Raw genomic sequence first — 12,704 nt, 5'->3', positions numbered from 1 at the left:
ATTGTTGCTTCACACTGCAATCTTTTGGCCTTTTTCTTTGTTTTATTCAAATTGAGTTTTTCAAATATGGTTTTTAATGAGACATTTGTTTGTATCTGTTGATTTTTTATTTTTTTTTCTTCTAAATTTTGGTTTAATTTTCCAAGTTGCTTGGTTACTGTTTTTCTCTTTTTAATAAATTTATTAAAGTGTTACAAATAAGAAATGATTGATTTAGATATCAATATACTTGAGTGATATTTTTGGACTCTATTGTTTTTTTTAAGAAACCACTTTAATTAACTACTATATTTTAAACTATGTATATTACTTTACTATAAAAATTAGCATAATTAATTATTAAATTTAATTATTGAAACATAACATTTAGCACCACCATATATACACGACGTACTGTTCATATATATATACATATATATTTTAAATTTCTAAAAAATAATGAACATCTTTGTAACACAAAATACAAATTTGTTTCATTAATCTCTTTAAATACTTCCTTAATCATTTATTAAACATATATCTAATTAACCAATAAAATAGATGACATTACATTTTTAATTAACCACTAAATCACATTACACTAAATGGTTAATATCTTCTATTGTAGTGGTTAATGAAATATTTATTAAATAAGTGATCAATAACTTAAATTTTAGTGATTAACATAAACCTGTTCCTGTGTTAAAAAAAAACAGTTTCAATCATTAAAAAATTGAAAATAAAAATAAGAAAGAAAAATAGCACAGTGTCAAATTTGTATGTTTAAATAACATTTTCTCTTAATTATATAGTAGAGGTGTGCATAACTATAAAAGGAGATAGATTTCTGTTTATTATATTCTCCTTTTTTTATGGTAATTCCTCTCTTTATCATTCAATCTTTTTTTAATTTTTTTTTATCTATCTCTCTAAATTTTTTTAAAAATAAATTGAAAGAGAAGAAAATGAGAGGATAGAGTGATAGTTTTGTTTATTTAGGAAAAAAGTGACACATTTTTCCTCCTTGATTATTTGTGACACAGATCAATGACACTGATGACAAATCAGTAACCGCTTCATTGAATAAAAACTACTCTCTGTACCAAAAAAAGAGGAGTCTTATTCGTCGTTCACATTTCTCTTCTCCTCCGCGTATGTTTCCAATCTTCAATAATCTCTTCCTATTCATTTTCCATTTGTTAAACACCTTTTACAAATACTTGTTGCATGCATCAAAATGCCAATAAATTAATGCATAACATTGCCGTTACTATTTCCTTCTTTTTCATTCTTCAATCTGTTGTTTTCATAATTCTGTTTATTGTTAGTTGAAATAAGGGTTATTGTTGGTTTCTTATTTTATAAATCAAATCAGCTTCAAATTTAGGAAAAATTTAGCACTTTTTTATTTATTTAACTCCGTGATAGTGTGGGTTGGCAAAAAGAAACTGTTAGAGTTCAAATTTATCTAGCTTTTCCCTGATTTTGTGTCAATTATGGTTTATTTAATATCGAATTATGGAGTGTAGTTAATTTAGAGATTACATTTTGATTTTCATTGTTATTATCTTTAGTTTGATTAAATACTGTAATTTTAATTATGAAATAAGAGTATTCTTCTCTTGAATGGTTATGCGCTTGGAAATGACTTCAGAACAGGGAATCTTATTTATAATGAAAAAAGAGTATTCTTCTCTTGAATCATATGTTTTGTAAAGCCTTGTGTGGTAGCCACTTTCTTAGTTGCAGTAAATAGAGTATTTGGGAAGTTGTAAATGTAGTACTCTGTCCTTTTACTATTATAGCCAAAAAAGTGAATAATATAACCTTACTTTAAGTTGAGTGTTTGACATTCAAACATACAATTTAGTAAATTTGTATTATATTTTACATGAATTCTAGAAAATTAATTGCACTTAACTAACTTTCTTAATTACTGTGAAAGTAGTTATTTTTGCTTATAATAGTGATGGGAAGGAGTATTTTTGGGGACTTGTGTAATGTAGTGATACTGGTTTTCTATCATGATGCTATTCATTTAGCAACATTGTTTTTCTATCAGGATGCAATTGGACCAGACAACCGATACAACCACCCTCAGTTATTGGTTAAATTGGAGGGCCTTTGTATGTGTAGTTTCTGTTTTGCTGTCTATGGTTCTTGCGTCTTATACAATATGGAAGCACGAAAGTTCAAGGAACCTCACATTTGGCAAAGGAGAAAACCAGCAAGACAGGACTTTGTGTGGCGATGAAGCATGGAAGCCATGCCTCAAGGACATTCACCCTGTTTGCTTGCTAGCTTTTCGAGTTATTTCATTCTCTTCTCTTTTGGCATCATTAATTGCCAAAATCCATGTCAGTGCTGGCCTAACATATTACTATTACACTCAGTGAGTATTTCCAATTCCATTTTGTTGTCATCTCTCTTTATGTACTTGATTTATTTATGGGTCCTGTCATGCTTACTTATGGTTTTTGCATTTCTTCCAGGTGGACCTTCACTCTGGTTACAATTTATTTTGGGGTATGGTTCTTGATTCTCCTTGGATGCCTTTAATTTGAAACCAATCCCATTCATGTATCTATTTTGAGACTTCATGATGTTTTTAACATTCAAATATATAGTAGTTGGGAAAAGATTAATAAGAAATTTAATTCTGATGTCTTTACATGCTTATGTCTCATAATTTGAACTTTCTTTTTGTAGTGTGCCTCTATGCTATCAGTGTATGGGTGTTATATGTATAGAAATTCAACAGACACCACCTTTAATGATAATATTTCTAGAATAGATGCAGAGCAAGGTCCATATATGCCTCTCTTACACCAGGATGTCACAAATGAATCTAGAACGGAACACTTAGCTGATCCTCAAATTAACATACCGAAGAATCAAATCGCACCAGTTTGGAGTTACATTTTTCAAATTTTATTCCAGGTATCAACATGAATTAAATAGATAAACACAAACCTGGGTTTATTGTATGTTGAGAAATTGAGTCATTTGCTTTCTCTTAGATTTGCTTGTTTCTTTTTTATGCTTGTAGGTGATGTATACAGTATTTTTCTCTTTTAAGTGTGATCCATTTTCTATTCTTTTTGTTTTGCATCTTGCTTTTTTAGTGCCATCAAATGCATGGTTTGTCCATGCTTGTTTTCTTGTGTGAATTCCATGTGCATAATAGCTACCAGTGTTGTGAGATGGTGGGCATGGTACTGCCATGGTGGATTGGCGTGGCGGATTTTCGCACACCACAATGCCTGCCATGGCGGGGCCATAGACCGCAATGGTGTGTTTATATGGAAGATTTTTGGTCTTCTGCCATCTGACAACATTGATAGCAACTCTCTCTATCCCTAATCTTTGGTCTTTTAAGTTTTTTATTTGTGTCTCAAAACTTAGGTTGATTTATGAAACCAAGATACCATTAAACATGTTGTACCATTCATGCCCTTACAAACATCAAAATAATGCATCAAATGAATTTTAATTTTACCAAATGAATTAATGGTAAGTGAGTCTACATTTGTCTAAATTTTTTATTTTTTAGTTTGTGCTCAAATCTTTAGGATAAAACATGGGGGACGTAGGCAGTAATTTATTAAGCTGAGGTGCATGCAGACTAATCTGAATGTTTTTGACCTAATTGCATGAAAAGTCAGATAATTTTGCATGTTAATGAAGTTCAACTGGATACCTGACCATCACATCCTTTTTTATAATTTCTTGAATTTTACATCTGTACACGATGATTACTATGTTGCATTACTTTCCCTCTATATTAATATGTTTCTTTATGTATTTAAACAGATTAGCGCAGGAGCAGTCATGCTTACGGATTGTGTTTATTGGATCATTATTTTTCCATTTCTCACCCTGAGAGATTATGATTTAAACTTTGTGAGCAGCAACTTTAAAGATTTTCATACTCTCACACTCTTGCTTTGTGCTAAATATTAATTGTTTCTAAAGTTTCTTTATCACTAGCTAATATAATGGGTGGCATAAACTTAAACTGTTATAAAGGGTTGAACTTGGGGCTCATGGTGAGCCAGTTGATATGTCCAATACAATAAGGTCAAGGTTACTAGATTTTAAAGAAGGACCTCGCCGAAGTTCATTTTTTTATTAGGAGTTAACCCAAGAGTCCATGTTCAATTGGCATATGACAATTTATGATACTATGTATTTTATGACTATTAATTAAAGCATTTTATTTTGGTTTACACGTCTTCTTGCACGCATGCTAAGGCACATATGCTGTGGATCTGAAATTAGTATGTTCTGTTTTGACGGGAGACATCAAAATGAGATGTTTGGATCAATATATAATGATCTGATTTGCAATGATTTTGAATTCTTACATCCAAGATTTTTTTTTCTTGAGGGTCAATGAAGTGCAAGTAATTCTCACTAATTGTAGCTAACCCTCTCTTATTTTTTTTCTCTTGTAATTCGTATATCTTAAAGTGTAGGTAACCCTTACTCATTGAGCTTATCAACGCGTATCGTAGATTCATTGTTGTGCTTCTCTCATCATCCACGCTCCAGAATCATTGCGTCTAAGTGTGAGGGAGTGTGTTGGAAAATTAGTCTTCATTGCGACAACCCTGCAGTCTGTTGTTGAGATAATTCATTTTCCTTCATAGCAGTGAACACTTTTAGTGTGCTGGTTGAGTTGGCGGTATTTTTTTTTGAGATTGTTGAGTAGGTAGATTTAGTCCCCATATATCGCCAATAGATATGGTCTTTCAAGTGCTTACAAGGTTTAGACAGTCCTCACCTTTACTGGTTTTTTTTTTTGGGATGAGTAATGATGTGTGTCCGAATTCTAAGAATAATCGTAATTAGGATACTTGCAACATTGGACATCACCTTTGGGGATAATCAACGTGTTGCCCAACTTGACCCTCGGTCTCAGTACTCTAAATTTTAAATTTAACAACATATAAAGTAGATTCATGATGATAATTTTAAATTTAACAATATATAATATTTTGGTCTTAATATAATTGTTTTCTATGACAATCTCTTCTTTTTGCTCCTCTCATTTCTTCTATTACATGTCCTAATGATGTAGTCTGATCATTTTTCTCCTCCTTGTGTAGATGACAGTGAACTTGCATACCCTAAATTTAGTTTTGCTCTTTGGTGATGCAGCTTTAAATTGCCTGGTGAGTGTTTTTCATACACTCTTTAGAATCCTCATTTAGAGTAATTGCAAAACTGATGTTAAATTAGTTTAACCTACATGTTTCAGCGAATACACTGGTCTGGGATGTCTTTCTTTGTCTTATGGACAGGTGTTTATGTCATTGTTCAGTGGATAATTCATGCTTGCGTCTCGATTTGGTAATCTAGTTATATTTATGCATGCCAGATTTTGCAGACACAATGGTTTAAATAACAATGGTGATTGATTGTTCTCATTCTTACAGGTGGCCTTACCCTTTTCTTGATTTGTCATCGCCATATGCACCATTGTGGTACGCTATTTTATTCTGTAGTACTGAATAAATTTTCAAATTAAATGAGGTGGAAATGATATTACTGAATCATCCTGGGTTCTCATTGCACGATGCTGTACATATTCATTTTTCTTGTGGAACATAAGGCATTTTGAGAAAAGGAATTTTCCTTTTCATGTAAGGTTTTATTTTGGTGATTTGTAAGTACAATATTAAAGTGAACAATCACGAAACAGAATGAAAACTTTGCTTAGAATCAATTTAAACGGCTTCTGTATTGAAGAATCTTGGATTATATCCTAGTCCTCATTTTCCTTTCACTTTTGAATATTTCCAATTAATAATATGCTTAATTCAATTTGTTTGTTTTGAATTGTAGGTATTTGTTGCTGGCATTTATGCACATTCCATGTTATGGCTTCTTTATGCTGATTCTAGAAATAAAACACCATGTCTTGTCAAAATGGTTCCCATCCTCTTGTCAATGCTAAAGATTGAATGGTATGGAAGTTGGATGCAATCCCTTTAAAGTCAAATGCGGTTTAGTCTGCGCCAAAACTGGATTCACTCTCTCAACTGTTTAATTGTCGAAATCTGGTCTGCTGTAAGATAATCAGAATGCTCATCTGCCAATGTCTCACAACTCATAAGTGTGTACTTGTGTTCAAAGTCACTTGTGTCCACTGAGATGATATGTTTCAGTTAATGCTGAAATCTCTTCCCAATATAGTTTTAACAAGATGTATCATGGTAAAAGTTATTTATGTACAATGAAAAAAGAAAAGTGTAACGCCACAAATTTTTAAGGCGTGAACTTAATAGATTATAAACTCGAGCCTATATATATAGATATATTGAAGGAGAATTATTGCTAACAACATTGTAAAAGTTTATAGTAAATGTATATTGATATCGTCTTTAAATTAATTAAATAAAAAGACCCAATTAAATTCTAATTTATCTTAGCCTAATCAATTTCAACTTTAGGAATTTAATAAAAAATATCTGAAATAATAGTTTAGCATGGTGGATTTATGAGGACTGATCGATATTTGAATTGTTTGACTATGATGACAAAGTATTAAACCATCTAATCAAGTATTAAAATAGGATATAAAGTATGTCTAAGTTTATATATATCATTTTCTTGTGATTGTTCTGTTGTGATTAATGTATATTGAATGTGATAATAATTTCTTTTAGATGATTTGATTTAGATATTAAAATTAATTTTATATATATCTTTTAGATGATTTTTTGTGTGAACTTCATGTGTATATTACGAAGAGAACTATTTTTTGGTTGCATGGCTAGGTAAATGGTTATTTCTAGTTTGTATTTGCACAACTTGCGGTAGAGTGTGCTTATTTAATATAGGCTCTATTGCTTTTGCAATAAAAAAAAAATTAAGATAGATTAAATTAACATTAAGATTTAAATTAAAATAATGTATATGTTGATACTAAGATTAAGATGGTTTTAACATTTAGCAAACAGTAAAATCCACTTTTTAAGTTGGTAAAGTGACATGATGTAGTAATTATTAGGTTGACATGATATATAATAGGACCATATATAGGTTATATATTAATATAGAGACATATAAGTAATTATTGATTGGTCGTAATAGTAAGAGGAGAAAGAAAAATGAGATTTTGAGCTATGATTTTATAATTAAAAAAAATCATTTTTTTAATAATTTATTTAAAAATAGTAGTTATTTTAAACTCATTTATTACCGATTAAAATAATAATTTTAATATTTAATAATTAAGTTATTTATTACAATATATTTTAATATAATAATTTTTTTTAAAAGAAAAGTATCATCTAAAAATGATTTTTATGAAGAGTTTTTCAAAATAATTTTTAATTTTAATCACTTTCTAAATGTTATTAAAAAAAGTTATAGGAAATACATAAAATATTTAAAATAATATTTTAAAATAGTTTTTGAAATTATTTTTGAAATTATTTTTAAAAATATTATAATAAAAAATAAAAATATTATAAAAATCATTTGAAAAAAAAATTAAACAATTTAAGATACACTTTCAGGGTAGAAGTGGAATACCTTGGAGATAAGGATGAGAATAAGTTAGGCCGTCCGTCAGAGGTCTATGGCCTGACCTACTTATGACCTGGTCTGGCCTGACCTATTTAATAAAAAGGCTAGGCTCAGACTGTTTTTAAAGCCTATTTATTTAAATAGGTCAGACTCAGGCTTATAAAAAAACCTATTAGGCCTCACAGACCGGCCTATATATATTTTATTATTTATTAATATTATTTTTTTATTATTATATTAATAATATTATTTTCTATTTTAAATTCTATTAATTAGACAATCTATCAGTAATCATTCCATATTTCAGTAACTGTTCCATATTCGGTAACAATTCTATATTCGGTAGCCGTTTAATTAGTCAATAAAAAAACTATTATTTGAAATCACAAATTATTTTTTAGGGTTTAGAGGATGTTTGCTTAAGATTTTTTTAAAATTATTTTGTTAGAAAAATTATTTTTTGTTTGATATATATAGATATATAGACTTGATATTGGTATGTGGAGACAATATCATGTAGTATTAGTAGAACATTTAAATGTTTTAATGTAAATAAGACTTTTAAATAGGCTTCCAGGCCAAGCCAGACCGAAAAAAAAACATATGATAAGCCGTAGGCCTAAAAAGTAAATCGTAGGCCAGACTCAGGTCTTTCAAAGCCTGACCTATTCTCACCCCTACTTGAGAATTTGAGGTTAAGAAAAATTGGGGCAATATAATATGGCTTTAACAGAGTTATTCATGGAAGAGGCTTGTAATTATTCAAATAATACTATGTAACATAACAAATTTAACTAAAAATTTTGTAAAAGTTTTTTTAAATAACATCGATAATATTAAAATTATCAATTTAAATTCTGTAAATACTTACAAAATGAATAAATTCTTTTGTAAGCTTTTGAAATAATTTACTCAAATATTTATAAACTTTTAAACAAACCTTAATTAACATATAAACTTTAATATAAATTTTGAATTAACAATGTCAATTACAAGGAATGGGGGTATGAATTGTAACTGTCCCTTTTTAAAATTCCTGTTAAAACTCAAAGTATTTAACTCAAGATTGATATTGGTTATGAAAACGCAGAATGTACTTGGTAAGTGAAATAAAAAAATTTAACTTATCTATATAATATATGGTTAGTTGATTATAAATAAATAGAGACAAGGGAAGATATACCACATAGAGATATATTCTGGTTCACACAATGTGGGTTACATTCAGTCCTCACAATTGTGAGATTTTTTACTAAGTGCTTAAAACAAGATAGTTCTTGGTTTTCACACAATATTTTAAGATCAATCTTGATATGTTACAATATACTACCTTTCAACCTAGAAAGGATTTCCACATGTCACCTATCAATCTTTAGAGAGGATTTCTACAAATTACCTTTTAATCATAAAAGGATTTTTACAATATACTCAAACTATTTATAACACTATAGTCTTGAGTTACAAAGTGATGATTTAAGAGTTTGGTAGAATCTGAGTGTACTCAACATTTGTTTGAGTTTAGAGTCTTGTCTAAGGACTCGGTAGAATGATTGTGATATCTAGATGAAAAATAGAACTAAACCTTTGGTTGTGATCGAGGAGCTTAAGAAATTTCAAGTATGATAGTGTAAGTTATGTATTACTTTGCACTTGAAGCTCTGCCTTATTCTTCATCTTGAGGCTTCTTTTATAGGCTTCAATAAGGCTTATGAAAATTCATCTAACTGTTGAAGATGGTCCAACTGTCTTGCGTTAGTAAGAATGGATAAATGATGTCTTAAAGCAATAATGTTCAGGTAGAACAAGAAGAATCTTCATTGTTGTTTTAAGGGTGCTGAGGTTAAGCTTCTTTGACAGCTGTCTTGAAGTGTTTCCTTGATTTCTGTCACGTGTGCAGGCTGGTCAGAGATGCAGTTGCAGTGTCTAATCAAGCCTGTCACATTTATATTTGTTACTTGCTCAAACTTGGAGAATGATCTTGCTTGTTTGATTATGATGCATAGCTTTTGGCTTTGTTAACTGAAATGATTCTTTTACTGATGCGATCCTTGTATATTCTAGGTAAAGTTCTGGTAGAAGATTGAATACACTAGGAATAATCTTTTTCTTTAAGAACGTTGAACATTAACTATGAAGAACGATCTCCATTTTTCCAGAATTTCTGTTAGAATGTGCTTCGTTTATTTGAATGAGCTTGCATATTCTAATATGATATTTGCTTGAAATACTTAATACTTATCTTTGATTAATACACTTAAACACACATGTAAAACAATAAAACACTTAGAATCATAATTAGAAGTCTTAATTAACTTTTGTTTGATTATCATCAAAACATTAATTTGAGATTTTGTGTCAACAATCTCCCCCTTTTGATGATGAAAAATATGTTAATTTAGATTTTAATTTTGATTCTAAAAATAATCATAGAGAACTTTTAGTAAAAAAACTCCCTCTCAAAATGTGCTTTAAAGGCTAATCTTTTGAACCAACATATTATTTTCATTAATATTTTAATAAGGCCTATTATACAAATGGTTCAAAAAAAAAAAAGATACAGAAGTACATCTTACAAAAAGATTTCTGAAATACTTAAAATCAAGAAATTAATTCTCCCCCTTTGTCAAGGATAAAAGGATTTTGAGAATATAAATGCAGATAGCTCAAAGAGATAGGGATAGGAAGGATCCCTCAAAGGATGATGACAGAGATGGCTGCAGAATATCTGGAAAATGGGTGGAGGATTAGGAAAAGGTGACTCAAGACCTAACTTAGAAGCAAGTCGGGTATCCATCCAATCCTTCAAAATTGCATGCTCTTTATCTTGATGAGTTTGACGAGCAATGGTTGTTTGAAGGTCATCAAATATTTTGGAGATTTCCTTATATATTTTTGGGATTTCCTTACATATTTTAGGGATTTCCTTATATGTTTTGATGGTGAACGAGTTGGTGATGGAGATGGTGAAGGTGCTGGAGTTCTTGGATGAAGATTCTTTCGTGCAACAACTTTGATGCGTACCATGTTTGAGAGTTGAGAGAAAAACAAAAGGTGAAGGTGAGAGAGGAACGATTTCAAAGTTTTGTAGAGGTTTTTTGAGAGGTGAAGGTGCCACGCGTCAGAGGTAGTTGAGAGGGGACATATGTTATTGAGAAGGAGAAATGTCGAGGTGAGGTGGGAGTGATAGGCCTGGATAGCCATTTACCTTTTGATAAAGGTCAGAAGGTACATTTTCAAGGTTGGTTTTTGAGCTTCTTCATGATACATTTTCAAGAATGTTCTTCGTTCTGACCAGAATGATATGGTTTTTGTTTTCTAAGATTTTTAGTTGGATTTTTTTTATGATTTTTAATTTTTCTTTGATGGAATTGAAATTTTCTTCAACAAAGGGCTTTGTAAATATGTCTGCTAGTTGATTTTTTTTGTATCAATAAAGATTAATTAAATTTCCTTTTTGTTCACAGGATCCCTAATAAAATGATGTTTTATTTTAATGTGTTTAGACCTTGAGTGTTGAATGAGATTTTTAGAGAGATTGATAGCACTTGTATTATCACAGTGAATTGGAATATTATAATAACTTACTGAAATATCTTCAAATTGATTTTTAATCCATAGAACTTGGGAGCAACAATTTGCTGCTGAGACATATTCAAGTTTAATGGTTGATAAAGCAATTGTATTTTGCTTTCTGCATGACCAACTTACTAGTGCTTCTCCGAAGAAATGACATGCACTTGTGCTTTTTCTTTCAATCTTATCTCCAGCATAATCAACATCGCAATAGGCTACAAGATCAAAATGAGAACCTTTGCTACACCAAAGGCCAAGATCAGTAGTACTAACAAGATTACGATAAATTCTTTTTACAACAGTTAAATGGGATTCTTTTGGTGATGATTGAAACCTAGCACATAATCCAACTACAAACATGATATATGGTCTACTTGCGGTTAAGTAGTGTAATGATCCTATCATTCTTCTATATTCTTTTTCAGAAATGAATTTTCTTTGTTCATCTTTGTCTAAAATAGAGGAGGGATGCACAAGAGTTGACATTATTTTGGCTTCATGCATTTTGTATTTTTTTAAGAGATCTTTTATATATTTTTCTTGACATATAAAGATTTCATCTTTATGTTGTTTAATTTGTAAACCAAGAAAATATATCAACTCACCCATCATGCTCATTTCAAATTCACTTTGCATTAGTTTTGAAAATTCCTTACACATTTTTTCATTTGTTGATCCAAAGATGATGTCATCTACATATATTTCAACTATAAATAAATCATTTTTATCAATCTTCTTAAAAAGTGTTGTGTGTAAAATCCATTTTTGATTAGAAAGGAGCTTAATCTATCATACAATACTCTAGGGGCTTGTTTTAATCCATATAAAGCTTTAGTAAGTTTGAAAACATGATTTGGTTTCTTTTTTATTTTCAAAACCAGGAGATTGATGGACATAAACTTGGTCATTCAAGAAACCATTTGAAAATGCACTTTTGACATCCATTTGAATTTTTTTAATGAGTTTATGAGATGCATATGCAAGAAGGATTCTGATAGCCTCTAACCTTACAACTGGAGAAAAAGTCTCATCATAGTCTATGCCTTCTTGTTGATTGTACCCTTGAGCTACCAACCTTGCTTTGTTTCTTATAAATTTACCTTCTTCATCCAACTTGTTTCTGAACACCCATGTTGTTCCAATGATTGTTTGATCTTGTGGGTTTGAGACAAAAGTCCAGACTTCATTCTTTTCGAATTGAAGAAGTTCTTCCTTCATTGCTTCGATCCAAGATTGATCATTTATGGCTTCTTTGATTGATTTTGGTTCTATTTGGGATATCATTGCTATGTTGTTGTTGATGTCATATTTAAATGAAATTGTTGTTCTGATTCCATCAGATGTATTGCCTATAATTTGATTTTGTGGATGATCCCCTATGATTTTCCAGCTTTGAGGATGTTTGAAAGGGAGATTGTTTATCAGTCTTGGTTTCTTGAGAAACAATATGTTGTTGTTGCCCATATTGTTCTTCTTCTTCATCATCTATCTTACTCATATCAAGATCGTCAAACTCATCAAATAATATATGCATGCTTATTTCAATAATCTTTGTTCTTAAATTAAACATGTGATACCCTTTGGAATCAATTGAGTAGCTTAGAAAAATGGCT

The 12,704-nt window shown here is 30.1% G+C and overlaps 1 protein-coding gene across 3 annotated transcripts; it reads left to right on the top strand.

Annotated features, from left to right (window-relative positions):
* The first annotated feature begins 950 nt into the window (after nucleotides 1-950).
* LOC101502822 (uncharacterized) lies at nucleotides 951-6,388 on the top strand. Of its 3 annotated transcripts, none has more exons than XM_073365738.1 (9): nucleotides 951-1,131; nucleotides 2,042-2,371; nucleotides 2,472-2,505; nucleotides 2,774-2,919; nucleotides 3,793-3,882; nucleotides 5,091-5,156; nucleotides 5,243-5,334; nucleotides 5,421-5,468; nucleotides 5,830-6,388. In XM_073365738.1, exons 2-9 carry the CDS (start codon nucleotides 2,237-2,239, stop codon nucleotides 5,939-5,941), a joined length of 723 nt encoding a protein of 240 aa, XP_073221839.1. In that variant the 5' UTR covers nucleotides 951-1,131; nucleotides 2,042-2,236; the 3' UTR covers nucleotides 5,942-6,388. The 3 variants fall into 3 exon arrangements, with proteins under 3 accessions (XP_073221839.1, XP_004491731.1, XP_073221838.1); XM_004491674.4 differs by having other exon boundaries at nucleotides 2,689-2,919; XM_073365737.1 differs by having other exon boundaries at nucleotides 1,018-1,131; nucleotides 2,022-2,371; nucleotides 2,689-2,919.
* The last annotated feature ends 6,316 nt before the right edge of the window (nucleotides 6,389-12,704 follow it).

This window comes from Cicer arietinum, chromosome 3, assembly GCF_000331145.2.
Source record: "Cicer arietinum cultivar CDC Frontier isolate Library 1 chromosome 3, Cicar.CDCFrontier_v2.0, whole genome shotgun sequence".
Lineage (NCBI taxonomy): Eukaryota > Viridiplantae > Streptophyta > Magnoliopsida > Fabales > Fabaceae > Cicer > Cicer arietinum.
Note: the sequence above shows the minus strand (reverse complement) of the source record. Positions and strands in the feature narration are given on the sequence as shown.

Bases quoted from the DNA above. Each gene is read 5' to 3' on its own strand.
- LOC101502822 (XM_004491674.4), top strand. From the start codon at position 2,043: ATGCAATTGGACCAGACAACCGATACAACCACCCTCAGTTATTGGTTA. The intron at 2,506-2,688 runs GTATGGTTCTTG...TTCTTTTTGTAG, and splicing joins TGGTTACAATTTATTTTGGG to TGTGCCTCTATGCTATCAGT. The intron at 2,920-3,792 runs GTATCAACATGA...GTATTTAAACAG, and splicing joins TTTTTCAAATTTTATTCCAG to ATTAGCGCAGGAGCAGTCAT.